General features: G+C 58.8%; 2 protein-coding genes across 2 annotated transcripts in view; both read left to right on the forward strand.

Moving 5' to 3' along the window:
* CRAMP1 (cramped chromatin regulator homolog 1) overlaps nucleotides 1-2374 on the forward strand; it is a 33530-nt gene extending 31156 nt beyond the window's left edge. Inside the window, exons 20-21 of the mRNA XM_058680377.1 lie at nucleotides 581-726; nucleotides 2143-2374. Coding sequence (XP_058536360.1) covers nucleotides 581-726; nucleotides 2143-2307 — 311 coding nt within the window. The 3' untranslated portion in view covers nucleotides 2308-2374. The remainder of the gene's footprint in view (nucleotides 1-580; nucleotides 727-2142) is intronic.
* A 1939-nt stretch (nucleotides 2375-4313) lies between these two features.
* JPT2 (Jupiter microtubule associated homolog 2) lies at nucleotides 4314-13162 on the forward strand. Its single transcript, XM_058680475.1, has 5 exons — nucleotides 4314-4411; nucleotides 7434-7582; nucleotides 8946-9088; nucleotides 11758-11806; nucleotides 12686-13162. The coding sequence occupies exons 1-5, from the start codon at nucleotides 4368-4370 to the stop codon at nucleotides 12853-12855; spliced, it is 555 nt and encodes a 184-aa protein (XP_058536458.1). The 5' UTR covers nucleotides 4314-4367; the 3' UTR covers nucleotides 12856-13162.
* The last annotated feature ends 1913 nt before the right edge of the window (nucleotides 13163-15075 follow it).

Here is a 15075-nt window from a genome sequence, read left to right on the forward strand (position 1 = left end):
GTTGGCTCTCTGGGAGGACAGTGCAGTGCTCCCGTGGCATACTCTCACAGGGCAGAGTTGAGGGCACACATGCCCCCCACTGCCTGTGCTCAGGAGTGCCAGGTGTTGATGTGGAAGGAAGGGGCCTCTAGGGACACATGGGCTCCTGGCTGCCTCTACAGGAAAAGCTTCCATGAGGTCTTTGGGGGTGACAAGGCAGCCCTGGGACAGGCATGGTAAACAGATGGTAAATTCATCAGAGGAACTGGGTGGGGCTTGGGACTGTGGGGAGAACCAGCACTGTGAGCGGTTACTGTTGTCACTCACAGAAGAGACATGTCAAAGTTAAAGCTAACTCAGGGAAAAGTTGGAACAGCCTTGGTGCCCATCTGATCAGAGACGGACATGGGAGGGGGCTCCTGGAGAATGGGGTAAACCTGCATGCTCCCAGGCTGTGGGAGAGCAGTTAGAACATTGTGCACAAGAGTTCCTGATGCTGGGTGCCTGTGAGGCCCTGGCCGGGCCACCCACCCTGCCCGCAGGACCCTTCTCTCCTCTGAGACAGATGGCACAGTGCCCTTCTCTGGCCTTCTCTCTGCAGCGAGCTTCATCTCCCCCGAGAAGAGCCGAAAGACGCTGCCGGCCGCTGCTGGTAGCAACAGCAGCACTTGCTTGCTTGGCCCCACTTTGTTGGATGGGAACTCCCGGGACTCATTTGTGTCCAGGTCCCTGGCAGATGTCACAGAGGTAAGTGAAACCTGACCGCCCAGCCTCGCTGTGGGAGGCTCCTGGATTCCTCCTGCTGCTTGGCAAGTGGTTAGGAGGCAACACATTCATATCCAGGTGTCTGACTGGAGAATGGAAAGATCTGGAAACCTGGGCCAGTGTTTGCTTCCAGTGGCAGCCAGTGGCAGACCCTCAGATAACAGCCCAGCTTAATGGCATCAGCTGGGGGCACTGGGTTGGTGGAGGTAGGCCTGTGAGGGCAGGCAGTGCTGAATCGGGTCTCGTTGAGTCCTTCGCTAGCTGTGTGGCTGCAGGCTGCCTGGGTGACCTGAGGTGGGGCTCGGGATGGGTGGTAAATGTCATGCTGTCTGGCTCCTAGGCTAGCTGTAGCATCCCCCTCCTTGTGCTGTACCTGGCCAAGGATGCTGACGAAGTCTGGGCAGTACAGATGCTCCATACGCCTCCCTTGGCCCAGACGGTAGGAGTCCCCTGTGGCAGTGGTCCATGCAGAGGCCGTGTGTTGTCATAACCCTTCTTTAAACCAGCGCGGTCTCGTTTTGCCAACAAGGCTGGCTGCTCCTGTGTGTCAGCCAGGCCTTCAGGAAGGTGGAGACAGGGCATATCCATTGGTCACCCAAGATGGAAAGCAGCAGGTGCTGTGAGAAGACGCAAGGGCCTGTGACCAGCTGCTAACTTCCTGGAGCTGCATGTCCCAGAGCTGGCTCTCAGGCCTTGCTAGGTGCCCTTAAGGACACTGCCATCACGTAATTGAGGAAAACCTGGAGCAAACAGTTACAGGATGCCTCAGAGAAGGTGTGGGGCTCCCTGGGTCCACCCACCGGAGGCTGGTGGCTGTGGCTCCCACATGTCTGGTTGCTGCTAGCGCAGTGAGTCAGGACCTCCTGCTCTGGTGACCAACGGGCCACGTGCAGAAGCACATTGCAGTTGGAAGGGGCCCACCCCCTGGCCCCTAATCAGAATTTACATCCTCAGCAAGATCCCAGGTGAAGTGTTGCACATGTGGGCGGGCAGTACCGAGCAGACACTGCTGATGCTCTGGAGGGACCACATGGGTTGTGAGCAGCTTGAATAGCTCGCTGCAGAAAGACCTTCCTGAGCGCCCCACGCCCACACCTGTTGTCTGTGAGGCAGTGTGGACAGGGTGACAGGGGGTTTGAGTGGAGGTGACCGTGGTAGAAGCTGATGCTGGCCAGGGCAAGGCTGGCCCTGTTGGATCTGCCTGCCTGTGAACATAAGTCACGAGGAGGAAACCACCAGTGTGCTTCCACCATGGAAGGAGCTGCCCTGGCAATCCTTGTAGCCCAGCACACCGGCCACCTTCCAGGGCATGCCAGTGGGAGCCACCTTCCCCTGCAGTGCCCGCCCTGGTGGCCAGCTGCCCGTGGCCTGCTCCTGTCTGTCCCCTCTATCTTCTAGGTGGTCGACTCTCAGCTGGTATGCATGATGAATGAAAACAGCATTGACTACATCTCTCGCTTCAACGACCTGGCCCAAGAGCTGTCCATCACCGAGCCTGGCCGCCGAGAGGCTCTGTTTGACGGGGGTGGGGGTGGCCCCCCTGTTGGTGACCTCTCGCAGTGAGCGGACCTCGTGGCAAGGGCCTTCCGGAGGCTTCAGGAGAGAGCAGGTGTCCTCCTGTGGAGATGAGGCCCTCTTCACCCTGGAACACCTCAGTCCCCAATCCCAGAGGATGGGATGGACGGAGGCCCGTCTGCCTCCAGAGGGTGCAGTGTGCAGTAGCTGGTCAGGAGCCGCCCGTGTGCCCTCGGGAGGCTGATTTGTTCAGATCAGCAGAACATCCAGTCTGGCCTACATTGTCCCCTCCATTTGTGGTGCTGGGCATTGCAGTGGGTTTTCTTCCTAAGAAGGGGTGCGTGCCTTGGCAGGGATATTGCTGCCTGAGGAGACGTGGTCTCCTGGATGCTGCTGCTTGCTTTCTGCCAAACCTGGGCCACAGCTCGGCTGCCTTCTTGCAAAGTGACATTGGGATACAGGGGGTGAGGCCAGCCTGTACCTCAGGACCACAGTGATTCAAGGGACGTGCTGTTCAGAGGGGCAGTGCAACCATCTCCCAGTGCTCTCTTCCTTTCCCTCTCTCTGGATGCTTTGATCTACCCTGACTGCAGCAGGGCTTGTCAGGCCGTCGGCGCAGTCTGTTCCCCTGCTTCCTCCCATGGCCCTTCGCAGGCTGCGGCAGAGATGGCACTTCTCTGAGCACTGAGGCAGGAGCCTGTCCTGCACCGCACTGGTGTTGGGGAGTCCTGCTGTGTGCCTTGGTCCTGAAGCCCCCCCCAGGCAAGGTCTGGGCGTTTGCCTCCCCTGCCCCATCTGGTGGCAGTGATCAGTGTTCAGGCTTTCCTCAGGCTAACGCTCCCCGGCCTTCTTGGCCTCAGGGGCCCCTGCACAGAGGTTGCCATGGGCCACCACTGCAGTGCTGGGGCTGCTGTCTCACCTCCCACTGTACCCACAGCCTGCTGCCCCCCGGGACCACACTGCCTCTGCTCCCCATGTCTGACTTGGCTGTCCAGCTGTCACAGAGGATGCCTGTGTGACCATACCGGCATGTGTGGTGCTGGTGCGCCCAGCACAGAGCTCCCACCTTGTCTTGGTGCCTTCACAGGTCAGCTGGCTTCCTGTGCTTGGGTCCCAGGCTGGGAGGAAGGACGGACATGCAGGCAGCAGTGTCTGGCACCCAAGTACATGGACTTTCTGCAGTCAGCATCACTTGCAGCTCAAGATGGGAAGGGCACCAGGCTCAGGAGTGAGCCAGCAGCTGCGCCTGTGGGAGACGTGTCGCCTGCCAGAGGAGGTGCTGGTCTCCCTGGGAGCCCGAGCACACTGACCGGAGGTGGGTCTCAGAGTACCCAGTCTGGTGCCTCTTGCGCAGGGATTGGTTCCCAGCATCCTCCAGGCACTGGAGTCGGGGAGCTGATGCTTCGCTCCAGTTCATGGTGGATGTGCAGCCCGCTGACACCTGTGTGAGCCCTGGGTAGGGTGTGCTCAGGGAGTTGGGGGTGTGGGGTTTGGCTGAGCTGAGCTGCCCCACCGCAGGAGACAGCACCCTGTCTTGGGAAGGGAGCCCACAGTTGGCCCTTGCCAGCCGCCTCCCAGACCTGGGCAGCAGACAGAACATCACTGTCCTGTAATCGCTAAGCCATATCATCTAAGGTTTTTGGCTTGTTGGAGATGTGAATTTGTTTTATAGATTCTAAGTATACAGTGTATGTATAAACAGAATGCCTGCCCTTCTTGATTATTTTTTGTACCATATTGTAAAGTATTATTTATTCTTTACCAATTTTGGGAATAAAAGGTGTTTTGGTTATTTAATAAACAAAAGCTGTTAAACTTCTGTTTAAATTTCCAGTTCTACTTGTAAATGTTTTTATTGTGCATAAATACATGCTAACACTTGACCAGCTCTGGAGCGTCCGTGCCCTTTGTCCCGCGGGCCGGTGGCCGCGCCCGGCGCTGGAGCGGCGCCTGCTCCGGCCAATGGGGTGCGAGCGCGGGAGGGGCGGGCGCCGTGCCGGGATAGGCTGCGCAGCCGTGACCGGCGCGGGCCGAGGCCACTGGGCGCGGGCGGGCGGGCCGAGGCTACCTGAGCCGGACCGGGCGGGAAGCGCGGCGCCGCGGCCGACATGTTCCAGGGTGCGGAGAGCGAGGTCGGGCGGGCCGGCTCCAGGTGCGGTGAGAGACGCGGCCACGTGTCGGGAGAGCGCGCGGGCCGGGGCCGGGCGCGGCCCAGGTGACCTCGCGCGCGGCGGGCCCTCGCCGGGAGCGCTGGCCGCCCCCGGGGCCTGGCTGGCCGCAGCTCCTCGGCGCTCCGTGGGCCGCGGAAGTCCCGCGAGTGCAGGCCTGGGCGCGGGCGGGCGTGGTCGGGTGCGCCGGGTGGCCCAGGGTCGCCGCTGGAGCACGACACGTGCGTGGGCCCCTCACTCTCCCCTTCGCCCTCACGCCGCGGGAGCTGGCGGGCAGGTGGGGCAGACCTGGGACCCGCGGGGCTTTAACCCGTCCTGGGTTCCGCATCTGCCTTCCCCGCCCTGCCGAGGGTTACTCCTCCAGAGTCTGGGAGTCGGTAGAGTTGGGCGCACCCTGCGTCTCGGGTCTTGGGACCCTCCAGGGGGCATCTGCGCCCTGTCTCTTCCAATTGGCCAGGACCCCGGTTCCTCTTTTTCAGAGTTACCTGGAAGAGATAGTACAAAAGAACGAAAAACATCCCAACCCCTCCCCTCCCCTCCCCCCAGGCCAGTGGTGCTTGGAGCCGGCAGGCCACACTGCCCTATTGTTGGGGCCTTTTTATTGAAAGGTCTTTTGAACTCAGCTCCCTTTATCTGAGACCCTGCTGGGGCAGCCCTGGGATTTGCTGTTGTGTTACAGCTGTTCCTGCCTCCACTGCCTTGGGGTTGGGGGAGGGCGCAGACCCGGCTCTGGCCCCAGTGCGCTCCCTGCCCCGGGGTGGACGGGGCAGGGGATGGGGGCTCACCTCCTCCAGGACCCCTTGGATTTTGGAAAAACTTGGTTCCTCTGTCGTGTAACTGCCACAGAGCCCCCTCCCGCCCCGCCCCAGGCCACCAAGGTGGAGCAGTGGAAGGGAAGATGTGGGCCCAGGCCGGGGGTCTGCAAGGTTGGAGCAGCAGGCTGGACCTGTTGTCAGGAGTGAGAATGCGGAGGTCCAGCCGTTCTGTCTGGTGTAGGAAGCCCGTGCCGCTCCTGGCTGAAGTGTGTTTAGTCACATGGAAGTACATTTTTTCTAAATCAAATCCTTCTTCGGGAAGTGTTGAGCAGGCAGATTCGGCACGTCCGTCTCCCGTCCCGCAAGTACGCAGGGACTGGCAGCAGTTCAGAGGCTGTCAGGGCGGTACCTGGCACATGGTCCCCCCAGCAGGGCACCAGGCGTCAGGGTCAGCGGGCAGCTTTGCAGGGAGGCCCATCCTGGAGTTCGGTTTTAAGGTGCTCAGTCCGGTCAGGGTCCATAGGCGTGGGAGCCGTTTTATAATTAACATCGCATGTGGGCCACACAGAATCCTAAGCCTGATAAGTCGCATTGTCTGTGCATCCCTGCTGCCTTGCCTTGGAGGACCAGGCCAAGAGTTCCTGAGCCCCGATGTAGGGGGGTCCACATGGTGCCTCATCTTCAGGAGCCAGCATTTGGCCCAGTGGTCATGACACATACCATCCCAGGGTGCTTCCTGCCAGTGCAGATGGAGGCGGCCGGGGCATCCCGCATGGGCCCTGGTTTGTGTCCCAGCTGTGCCAATATTTTTTCTTATAGACTTACTTGTTTTTACTACAAAGACAGATCCACGGAGGAGAGAAAAAGATCTTCCATCTACTAGTTCACTCCCCAAGTGGCCACAACGGCCACAGCTGAGCTGAGCTGAAGCCAGGCGCTTCATCCAGCTCTCCCACGTGGGTGCAGGGTTCCAAGGATCTGGGCCGTCCTCCACTACTTTCCCAGGCCACAGCTCAGCTGCTGCACTTCCAGTCCACGTCCTTCCTGATGTTCCTGGGGAAAGCAGTGGAGACAGCTTGAGCGCCTGAGCGCTGGCCTACCCGTACCAAGGACCCAGGGGAAGCTCCCAGCTTCTGCCTAACCCAGCACTGGCAGATGGAAGATTCCCACCCCACCTTCTCCGTCCCTTTCCTGAGGCGGCTAGGGTGGAGTTCAGGCCCTGTCCTGGACTCTGAGCCTTGCTGCTCCAGGTGCAGCCTTTCTCATCCATCCTGTGTGGCACAGTGCTTGCCTCAGGATTCTTGTGGGCGTGGGGGAGTGGAATGGGCTGTGTGCTACCAGCAGCAGTGTGCACTTGACCCAGATGGGCTAGGTAGGTACTGAACACCCAGTGTGGCTGTGTGAGGCCAGAGGAGTTAAGTCACGAGTAAGCCACTATGGCATGGCAGATGCAGTTACCGCCTGCAGTGTCGCCCGCTCCTAGTGGGCGTCCGTACCTGGCCAGGCTGCTCCAGTTCCCCAGGCCCCTGCCGCCCACATGGCTCAGTCTAGGAAGCCAGCTGGGGAGTCGAGCAGCGGGTGGAATATTTCTCTGTGTCTTGCTTTCTCTAACTTTGTCTTTCAAAACAGATAAATCTCTTTTTGCTCAAGCTTTTCTTTCCATAATAAATAGAGTGTGCTTTGTAGGGAGCTTGGGGTCAGAAAAGGTCTTCCTCCATATTCACAGCTGCATTAGGCCCCGCAGGTCACGGCACCACGGGCTAGGGCACTGGTGGGCTTCCCCAGAGCCCCACAGGTCACAGCACCACGGGCTAGGGCACTGGTGGGCTTCGCCGGAGCCCCGCGGGTCACAGCACCACGGGCTAGGGCACTGGTGGGCTTCGCCGGAGCCCCGCGGGTCACAGCACCACGGGCTAGGGCACTGGTGGGCTTCGCCGGAGCCCCGCGGGTCACAGCACCACGGGCTAGGGCACTGGTGGGCTTCGCCGGAGCCCCGCGGGTCACAGCACCACGGGCTAGGGCACTGGTGGGCTTCCCCGGAGCCCCGCGGGTCACAGCACCACGGGCTAGGGCACTGGTGGGCTTCCCCGGAGCCCCGCGGGTCACAGCACCACGGGCTAGGGCACTGGTGGGCTTCCCCGGAGCCCCGCGGGTCACAGCACCACGGGCTAGGGCACTGGTGGGCTTCGCCGGAGCCCCGCGGGTCACGGTACAGGCTGACCCTTGGTGACGGTGAACTGTGTGCTTGCAGGGCCATGAAGCCCCCCGGAGGAGAATCCAGCAGTCTCTTTGGAAGTGCTGAAGAAGCTGTCCCCTCGAGCAGACCCAACAGGATGGCATCTAATATTTTTGGACCAACGGAGGAACCTCAGCAGCTGCCCAGAAGGACCAACCCCCCAGGCATGCGCTGAGGCTGTGACTCTTTGTCCTTGACCATGACCCTTGCCTGCAGTTAGTGGCCTGTGTCCTCTGTCCGAGTGCTTCCGAAATGATAGGAAGGTCCTCTCCTGCAGTGGCTCGAGCCTGCCTGCTGTGGCACTGGCACGGGTGGGCTCTGAGAGTCCTGCGGCCACTGTCTTGAAGCATTTCCTTAAGGGAACGCGTTTTTTCAGCTCGTCAGTGGGACTGAGACTGCTGAGGAGTGCTTGGCTCCAGTGCCCGTGGGGACGGGCTGGAGTCAGTCTTCAACTCTGTCTGTGGGTGACGGTGAGGGCTGTGGTGAGACCAGTGCTTCCTTTATTCATGTATAAGAGATGACCCTGCTGCTTTGTTTGGAAAGATCTACACAGAGGAAGCTCTTCCGTCCAATGGTGCACTCCCCAAATGGCCGTGACGGCCGGAGCTGAGCCAATCCAAAGCCAGAAGCTTCTTTGTGGTCTCCCACACAGGGGCAGAGTCCCAAGGCTTTGGGCCGTCCTCAACTGCTTTCCCAGGCCACAAACAGGGAGCTGGTTGGGAAGCGGGGGCACTGGGGACACAAACCAGTGCCCATATGGGATCCTGGCACATCACGGACTGTGGCCACCAGACTACAGCACAAGGCCCCCCTGTTTTTAACATTGAAACAGCGCATGCTGTATGGGTCCCGTTGTGTATTTTTCTTCACTCAGCCTAAAGGCCATGAGCTGCAGCCCTCAAGCAATTTAGCTCTGCATGAGGAATTCTGGACACGTAGGGCCTAGTCACCTCCTGTCTGATTCTGGGAGCTTTGATGTGCCACAGGGCCATGACTGGTGAAGGCACTCCGAAGCAGAGGGCCTTGGAGAGGCTGGGGGAAGTCCCCTCCCAGGGCCGCGTTTTCCTCATGGCTTTGCCGGTGCGTTGAGACTTGGCCCCAGTCCTGTCAAGTGTTGGAGCCCCTGGCTGGGAGTGCAGCCAGAATGAGGTTGGGAAATGACGAATGAATCATTTTCCAGATTACAGGTTCGTCCTCAGTCGGGCTTGACATTAAACCTGGGACCCTGTGACCTTCGTGTTTTGACATTTGCTTTTAATCTAAGAGCTTTTCCTAGGTTTCCCAGAAAACCCTCTTCCTGGAATGTCGGGGTTAAGGAGGTGCTGGAGGGGATGAACTAGCTTATTTTGCACCTCTCGAGTGGCCAGCAGGTTCAGACAGGCAACTGCAGCAAGCCCCAGCTCGGGGTGTGGGTGGAGACAGCTTGGGCTCGGCTGTCCAGGGACTGCGGAACGCTCGGGGCGGCCTGGGGCAGTAGGCAGGCCCAGGTTCGGGCTCGGGACACTCAGTGTCTGATTGTTTCTGCAGGGGGCAAAGCAAGCGGCATCTTTGAGGAGCCCTCCCCTGTGCAAGCCCGACAGCGTCTGAACCCACCCGGCGGCAAGACCAGTGACATTTTTGGGTCTCCGGTCACTGCCACTTCACCGTTGGCACACCCAAACAAGCCCAAGGTATGGATGCGCTCGGGGAGCGGACATGGGGAATCAGGCTGAGCCCAGTGCTCCTGAGTGAGACGTGGGGGGACAAGGTGGGCGCTGCTGTCTTTTCCTGGGTGTGGTCGGCTCTCCTCAGTCACCTGGTCCTGGCACAGCCCTGGGGAAGCAGCTGCCACTGCGGTTGGTGCTGCCCTCCATGGGCCCAGGGTTGCTTAGAATATTCAGGAAGCTGATCGAGAGCAGAGGTGTTTTTCCCTCGTAGAACGGTAGAGGAACTTGTCTAGCTCGTAGTCCGCTGTTCTTTGGGGAAGAAAATGCCGGTGAGCCCTCCCCTGAGCCGTGCTGTTGTGTCTGGCGGGTGTCGGGTGGAGGCCGGGCCTTGGGAGGTGGGATGTCAGTGCTGTGGCCTTGGGCTCAGGGGCTGGATCTCCATTCTCTGGGCTGGTGACCTGAGCAGGGCCTAGCTTGAATGTTGCCAATTGCGGTGGTAGCAAGGTTTATGGATTTGTTGCCTCCAGAGCCCCTCAGCAACCAAGGTTGGCCTCTTGTGTGGCAATCAGATAAACTCTTGCAAACTTGCCACACTAAAAAGGGCGAGACTTCCCCTTGAAAAGGAGCCCCTGACGAAGCAGGCAGCGAGAACAAGCGTGAGGTCTGAGGGGGCGCGTGGTGGTCCTACCAGCCAACTCGGGGAGTGAGGAGCTGAAGGCGCAGTCGCTGTGCTGGCTTGTCTCACGGCAGCAATCACGGCCGGGGGTGACTGGCTCAGCAGACACTCGCAGTTGGACACGTGGCTCCGAGATCCTGGGAACAGAGCAGTGGCCGCCGTGAGGTGGGCCGTGCCGGGGCAGTGGGCACAGAGGCCAAGAGCGCGTTGCTCGCTGACTTCCTGAGGACTGTGGGGAGTTCCCGCCTGGGAGTGGCTCCCCTCGGTGAGGCCTGCCGCACAGGGCCTAGCCGGGAGCACCGGGCAGCCGCACCGGGCCTGTTCTCGCTGCTTCTCTGTTGGCGAGGAAGGCCTGCCGGGACGCAGGGACAGATCTCGCCTTGGAATGACCCTGATGTTCTGGGAGCGCTCTGCCTTCCAAATAAAAGTACATAAGAACCTGAGTGAAAATACAACCCAGAAAGGGAGAAAACTTTTTTTTTTCAAGATTTATTTATTTTTATTGCGAAGTCAGATATACAGGGAGGAGGAGAAACAGGAAGATCTTCCATCCGATGATTAACTCCCCAAGTGACTGCAATGGCCGGTGCTGCGCCGATCCAAAGCCAGGAGCCAGGAACTTCCTCCAGGCTTCCCAAGTGGGTGCAGGGTCCCAAGTTTTAGGTCATCCCTGACTGCTTTCCCAGGCCACAAGCAGGGAGCTGGATGTGAAGCAGGACTGCAGGGATTAGAACTGTAGCCCATATGGGATTCCGGCGCGTTCAAGGCGAGGACTTTAGCCACTAGGCCACCATGCCAGGCCCAGGAAAAACATTTGTAAATTGCACATCTGCTAGCGGCCTACTGTCCAGTTCCCACAGAGAACTCAGAAGACAGACCTCTTGTTCAGGAACAACACAAGGCTTGAGAGAGAGGACACACGGTGCCCAAAGGCACGAGGGCTGGCTCTGGGCAAGTCACAGCCGTGAGGACATGGCCAGCGGGCTCTGTACTGCTGGCTATGGAGACACAGAATTGCCATGTGACCTGGATTTGAAAACTGATTGAGACAGACTTACACTTGTTTGCATGGCAGCATTGTGGGTTTCTTTCATTTTTTGGGAAGATTTGTGTTGGACGGTTGGTTTTGTTTTTTTGCCTGGTGTCATAGCTCAACAGGCTAATCCTTCACCTTCAGTGCAGGGACCCAAATGGGTGCTAGTTCATGTCCCGGCTGCCCCACTTCCCATCCAGCTCCGTGCTTGTGGCCTGGGAAAGCAGTGGAGGACGGCCCAAAGCCTTGGGACCCTGCACCCGTGTGGGAGACCCGGAAGAGGCTCCTGGCTTTGGATTGCCTCAGCCCCAGGCATAGCAGCCATTTGGGGAGTAAAGCAGTGCTTGTAACATCTTTTGTCTCCTCTGTAAATCTGCCTTTGAAATAAAAATAAATAAATCTTTTGAAAATGGAAAGAAAAGCAGACTGGTGGAGGCAGAGAGAGAGATCTTCGTCTGCCTGTTCACTCCGCAAATGGCCCCAGCCGCCAGGTGGGCTGCAACTGCATCAGGCTCTCACTGCAGGTAGCAGGTGCCTGGGCACACGTCAGCAAGGAGCTGGGTCAAGGGGGTCAGATTGGCACTGGAGGAGGTGGAGTGATGTGCACGGGCGGCCAGCGGGGCCAGCGCAGGCCTCTGGCTGCAGGGCGCGGGTGTCCACGTGGTACAGCGTGATGCAGTTTGCAGAAGGCAGTTGAGGTGCCTGCCACCGGGCAGGCTGTGGGTTACTGTTTGTTTTCTCTGTAGCACTTCTTTAAAGAACACTTGGGCACACGTGTGTGCCCTTTATGGATAAGTGAACATCTGGAATTGACTTCAGATTGAGTTTGCTAAACTGACCGAGGGGAGGGGGGCTAGGGAAGCACCGTAGTTGTGCCATGGGCGGGGGGCGTGCCCCCGTGGAGGTGCTGCCCCAGCAGTGCGGTCACGTCGTCTGTGTTCTGTGTGCTGACCCGAGCACTGACCAACGTCTGCCTTCTTGCAGGATCACGTTCTGTTATGCGAAGGAGAGGACCCAAGATTGGACCCACAGGGTGAGCTCTGCTTTCTCTCGTTGTTCTGCCTGGCCTCCCTGTGACAGAGTTGATGGCCCAGACCCACACAATGAAAGGGAGCAGCTCCCTGCTGCTGCCAGGCTGCTGGGTACACAAGCCAGGCTTCGGCAGCACGGTTCTGGGACCAGCCATTTGATTGCCTTCCGTTCTTGTCACCACGAGGCAGCTTGGTGACTGAGCGGTGAAGGCAGGGCTGTAAGCCTGTGACCTACAGGGGTGAGGGGGCACTGGCAGAGCTGCACCTGTGCTCAGTGACCCTGGGCTGCGTCGGGCACAGCCGGCCCCCGAGCCCCTCCCCTTAGCCCTGGCGTCTTCTGCTTTCCCTCCTTGCTCCACGACATGGACTTGTTTCTGTGCCTGAGGCAGCTGGACAGCAGCATGGGATGAGTGTGGAAGTGAGCCCCAGCCCCACGCCCACTGCCCTGGCTGCCCCTGCACCTCAGTGCGGGGTCAGAGTCCCGAGCATGGTTCTTGTTGCCAGTTAATACAGTGAACTTCTCGCAAGCTTTCTGTCAGCAGCTTCTTTTGTTTTTGAGTGATTGAGGGAGAGACAAGAGATCTGTTCACTGATCTGCTCCCAAGCAGCTGCAGCAAGTTTGGCTGGACGAGGCCAAGCCAGAGCCTGGACCCCCATCTGGGTCCTCCGCGGGTGGCGGGGGTCGGCTGTGCAGGCCGTCTTGCACGGCCTCCTGGACACATTAGCAGAAAGGCCAGGACTGGGAGCAGCGCTCTCACGAATGACAGTGTAGCCCGCGGTGTCACAGCACTTGCCCCATGACTCCTTGAGCAGAGTTTGTGGGTGGGGTGATGGGCTTCCTCCAGCTGTGACGTGCTGTCCGTGCTGTTTTTGTCCCACAGCTGCAGCAGGAACCGCACCCAGGGATGAGAAAGGCTCGCGGGAAGCACACCATGCCAAGGAGCCCGTGCCCACCGTCGACAGCCACGAGCCCAGGCTCGGGCCACGACCTCGCTCACACAACAAGGTCCTGAACCCACCAGGGGGCAAATCCAGCATCTCCTTCTACTGAGAGACGCCCCAAGTCCTCTCTAGCCAGGCAAGAAACTCCAGAACTAGGGCAACAGACATGGTCACTTTTAGCCCAAATGAATTGGGTGGGCAGAGATTGGCGCAGCTGTGAGACTGGCTGCTCACAGAGCTGCACGGAGCTCGCTGCAGGGCAGCTTGATAAGGCAGGTCCTTCCCCTGGTGGACATCTAAGAATGACAGGAAATCGGGCTGGCCTGGGCAGGGTCCCAGGTGAGACACCCCACTGGACTCGGCCCCCTCTCTGCCAGCCAAGAGCTGTCCACCCCGGAGAGGCTGTGCCTGGGGCGCCGCCCCACCGTGCCTCCTGCAGTGTGCTCCCCGGCAGCTCTCAGCAGACCCAGCACGTTTTGTGGAGGTCTCGGGGTGGGGCGGTGGTGTAGGGACCCCCTTTCCCACGGGAACTGCTCATGCGTGCTCTCTGCCCCATCAGTTTCCCTGAGTTGAGCCTGTTTGCTTGTTATTAGCCTTAAGTCTGGGCCCTTGTTTCTCGCCGGTGATGTAAACAGTTCCCCCATACTTCCCTGTGTGACGCCACAGCCACAGCCCCCGCCCACAGGCTGGCGCAACTGGTCCTCTAGCTGGTTGTGGGAACCAGAGAGGCATGAGGACCTAGGATGCTTTCCTCTGATGCTTTAGCTCTCTGTGAATAGCGGCCTCACATAATGACTGTAGCCTCTGGTCTGCGTCCAACACCTTTCCAGAGAGAGCCCTAGGGTGGCCTTGGCAGAGCTTGGCACAACCTGACACATCATACGCACAAGAGACCAGAAATGAGGTTGTTCTCCAGCGCAGACCCTGAGCCAGCTCGGGCAGACGTCCTCCCGGTCACGCCAGAGGGCTGCCTCAGCACCAGGCCTTGCCCCGTGTTTGGGGTGTCCGGGTAGTGCCTGCACACTAACACCAGGTGCTAGCCACACCTGCATCCTTACTGAACTGAAGCACCTCAGCCTCACTCCCTTCACCCTAACCTAAGTGCCTGATCCCTGTTCCACCTCCTGTTCTGGCACACCAGGGGTCTGTCCACTGAAGGCCAACGTCCACCTTTCAGCCGCCCTAGAGGGCTGCGGGTGCGAGTGCTCCGGTGTCAGTAAGAGTGTCTTGGTGGGGTGTGGAGGGCATTTGAAATGCTGCTGAGCTCGAATGCCAAACACTGACATGGGCAGCTGTAATGATGAGAAAAGAAATGGAGAATTCCCAATGGATTACCCCGTGACTGCCACACCCCCGCTGTCAGGCAGGGGGTGGAGGGCTCCAGTTCTGTCCGCCAGCAGGGTTGGCTGGGAGACGAGACACGGCAGTGGCCCCTGGACAGCAGCACGGCTCTGGCTTTCTCAAGGCTGACCACGGGGAGGAACCTGCAAGTTGTGTCTGCGCTAGGGGACAGACGTCTGTATTTGGAAGCTGAAATACTGTTAGCATCCTGTTCTGAAAGTCTATGGTGCATTAGGAAATTACTAGTCTGTGTTTATTAAGCCTTAAAACTTCATAAGTGCATTCGGTGCCAACACGTTTCTAGAGCTGTATCAAAGCAAAAAGAATACTTAACATTACGGTGTAATTTTGATAGGAGTGTTTAGTTATTTTTACAATTCGTAATTGGGTGTAGCAGTTGAATTAAAGCTAGCGATCCTGTCCTTGGTCTGCCTGGTGACTGAACTCCTGTGGGGTCAGGCCTGAGCCCACGCCTGCCCCTCACTGGTGAAGACCTCTGCCATTTTGCTTTGGTGGTTTGGTTTTGGCATTGAGGAGGATGTGCCAGTTCTGCGGTTTTTTAGTTAATGATTCTTCTCACTTGGACTTGAAACTCAACTGATGGGCCCGGCAAGATAGCCTAGTGGCTAACTTTCTCCTTGCTTGTACCATTCTCCTGTATGGGTGCCCATTTGTGCCCCAGCTCCTCCACCTCCCATCCAGCTCCCTGCTTGTGGACTGGGAAAGCAGTGGAGGTCGGGCCAAGGCCTTGGGACCCTGCGCCCACACGGGAGGCCCGGATGAATCCTGTTTTCAGATTAGGTCAGTTCCAGCTGTTGTGGTCACTTGGGGAGTGAGTCAGTGACCGGAAGATCTTCTGTATCTGTAAATCTGCCTTTCAATAAAATAAGTCAATCTTGGGGAAACTACAAGAGCACCGTGATGGGCAAGCGAGCTGCTGAGCTGAGAAAAACAAAGCAGCAGGAGACCCAAATGCTTTGGCCGCTGC

The sequence above is a fragment of the Ochotona princeps genome, chromosome 24 (assembly GCF_030435755.1).
Source record: "Ochotona princeps isolate mOchPri1 chromosome 24, mOchPri1.hap1, whole genome shotgun sequence".
NCBI classification, from domain to species: domain Eukaryota; kingdom Metazoa; phylum Chordata; class Mammalia; order Lagomorpha; family Ochotonidae; genus Ochotona; species Ochotona princeps.

Excerpts from the sequence above, each read along its gene's own strand:
- JPT2 (XM_058680475.1), top strand. The coding sequence starts at position 4,368 with ATGTTCCAGGGTGCGGAGAGCGAGGTCGGGCGGGCCGGCTCCAG. Across the intron at positions 7,583-8,945 it reads CAGAAGGACCAACCCCCCAG|GGGGCAAAGCAAGCGGCATC; the intron begins GCATGCGCTGAG and ends TTGTTTCTGCAG. Across the intron at positions 9,089-11,757 it reads CACACCCAAACAAGCCCAAG|GATCACGTTCTGTTATGCGA; the intron begins GTATGGATGCGC and ends GCCTTCTTGCAG.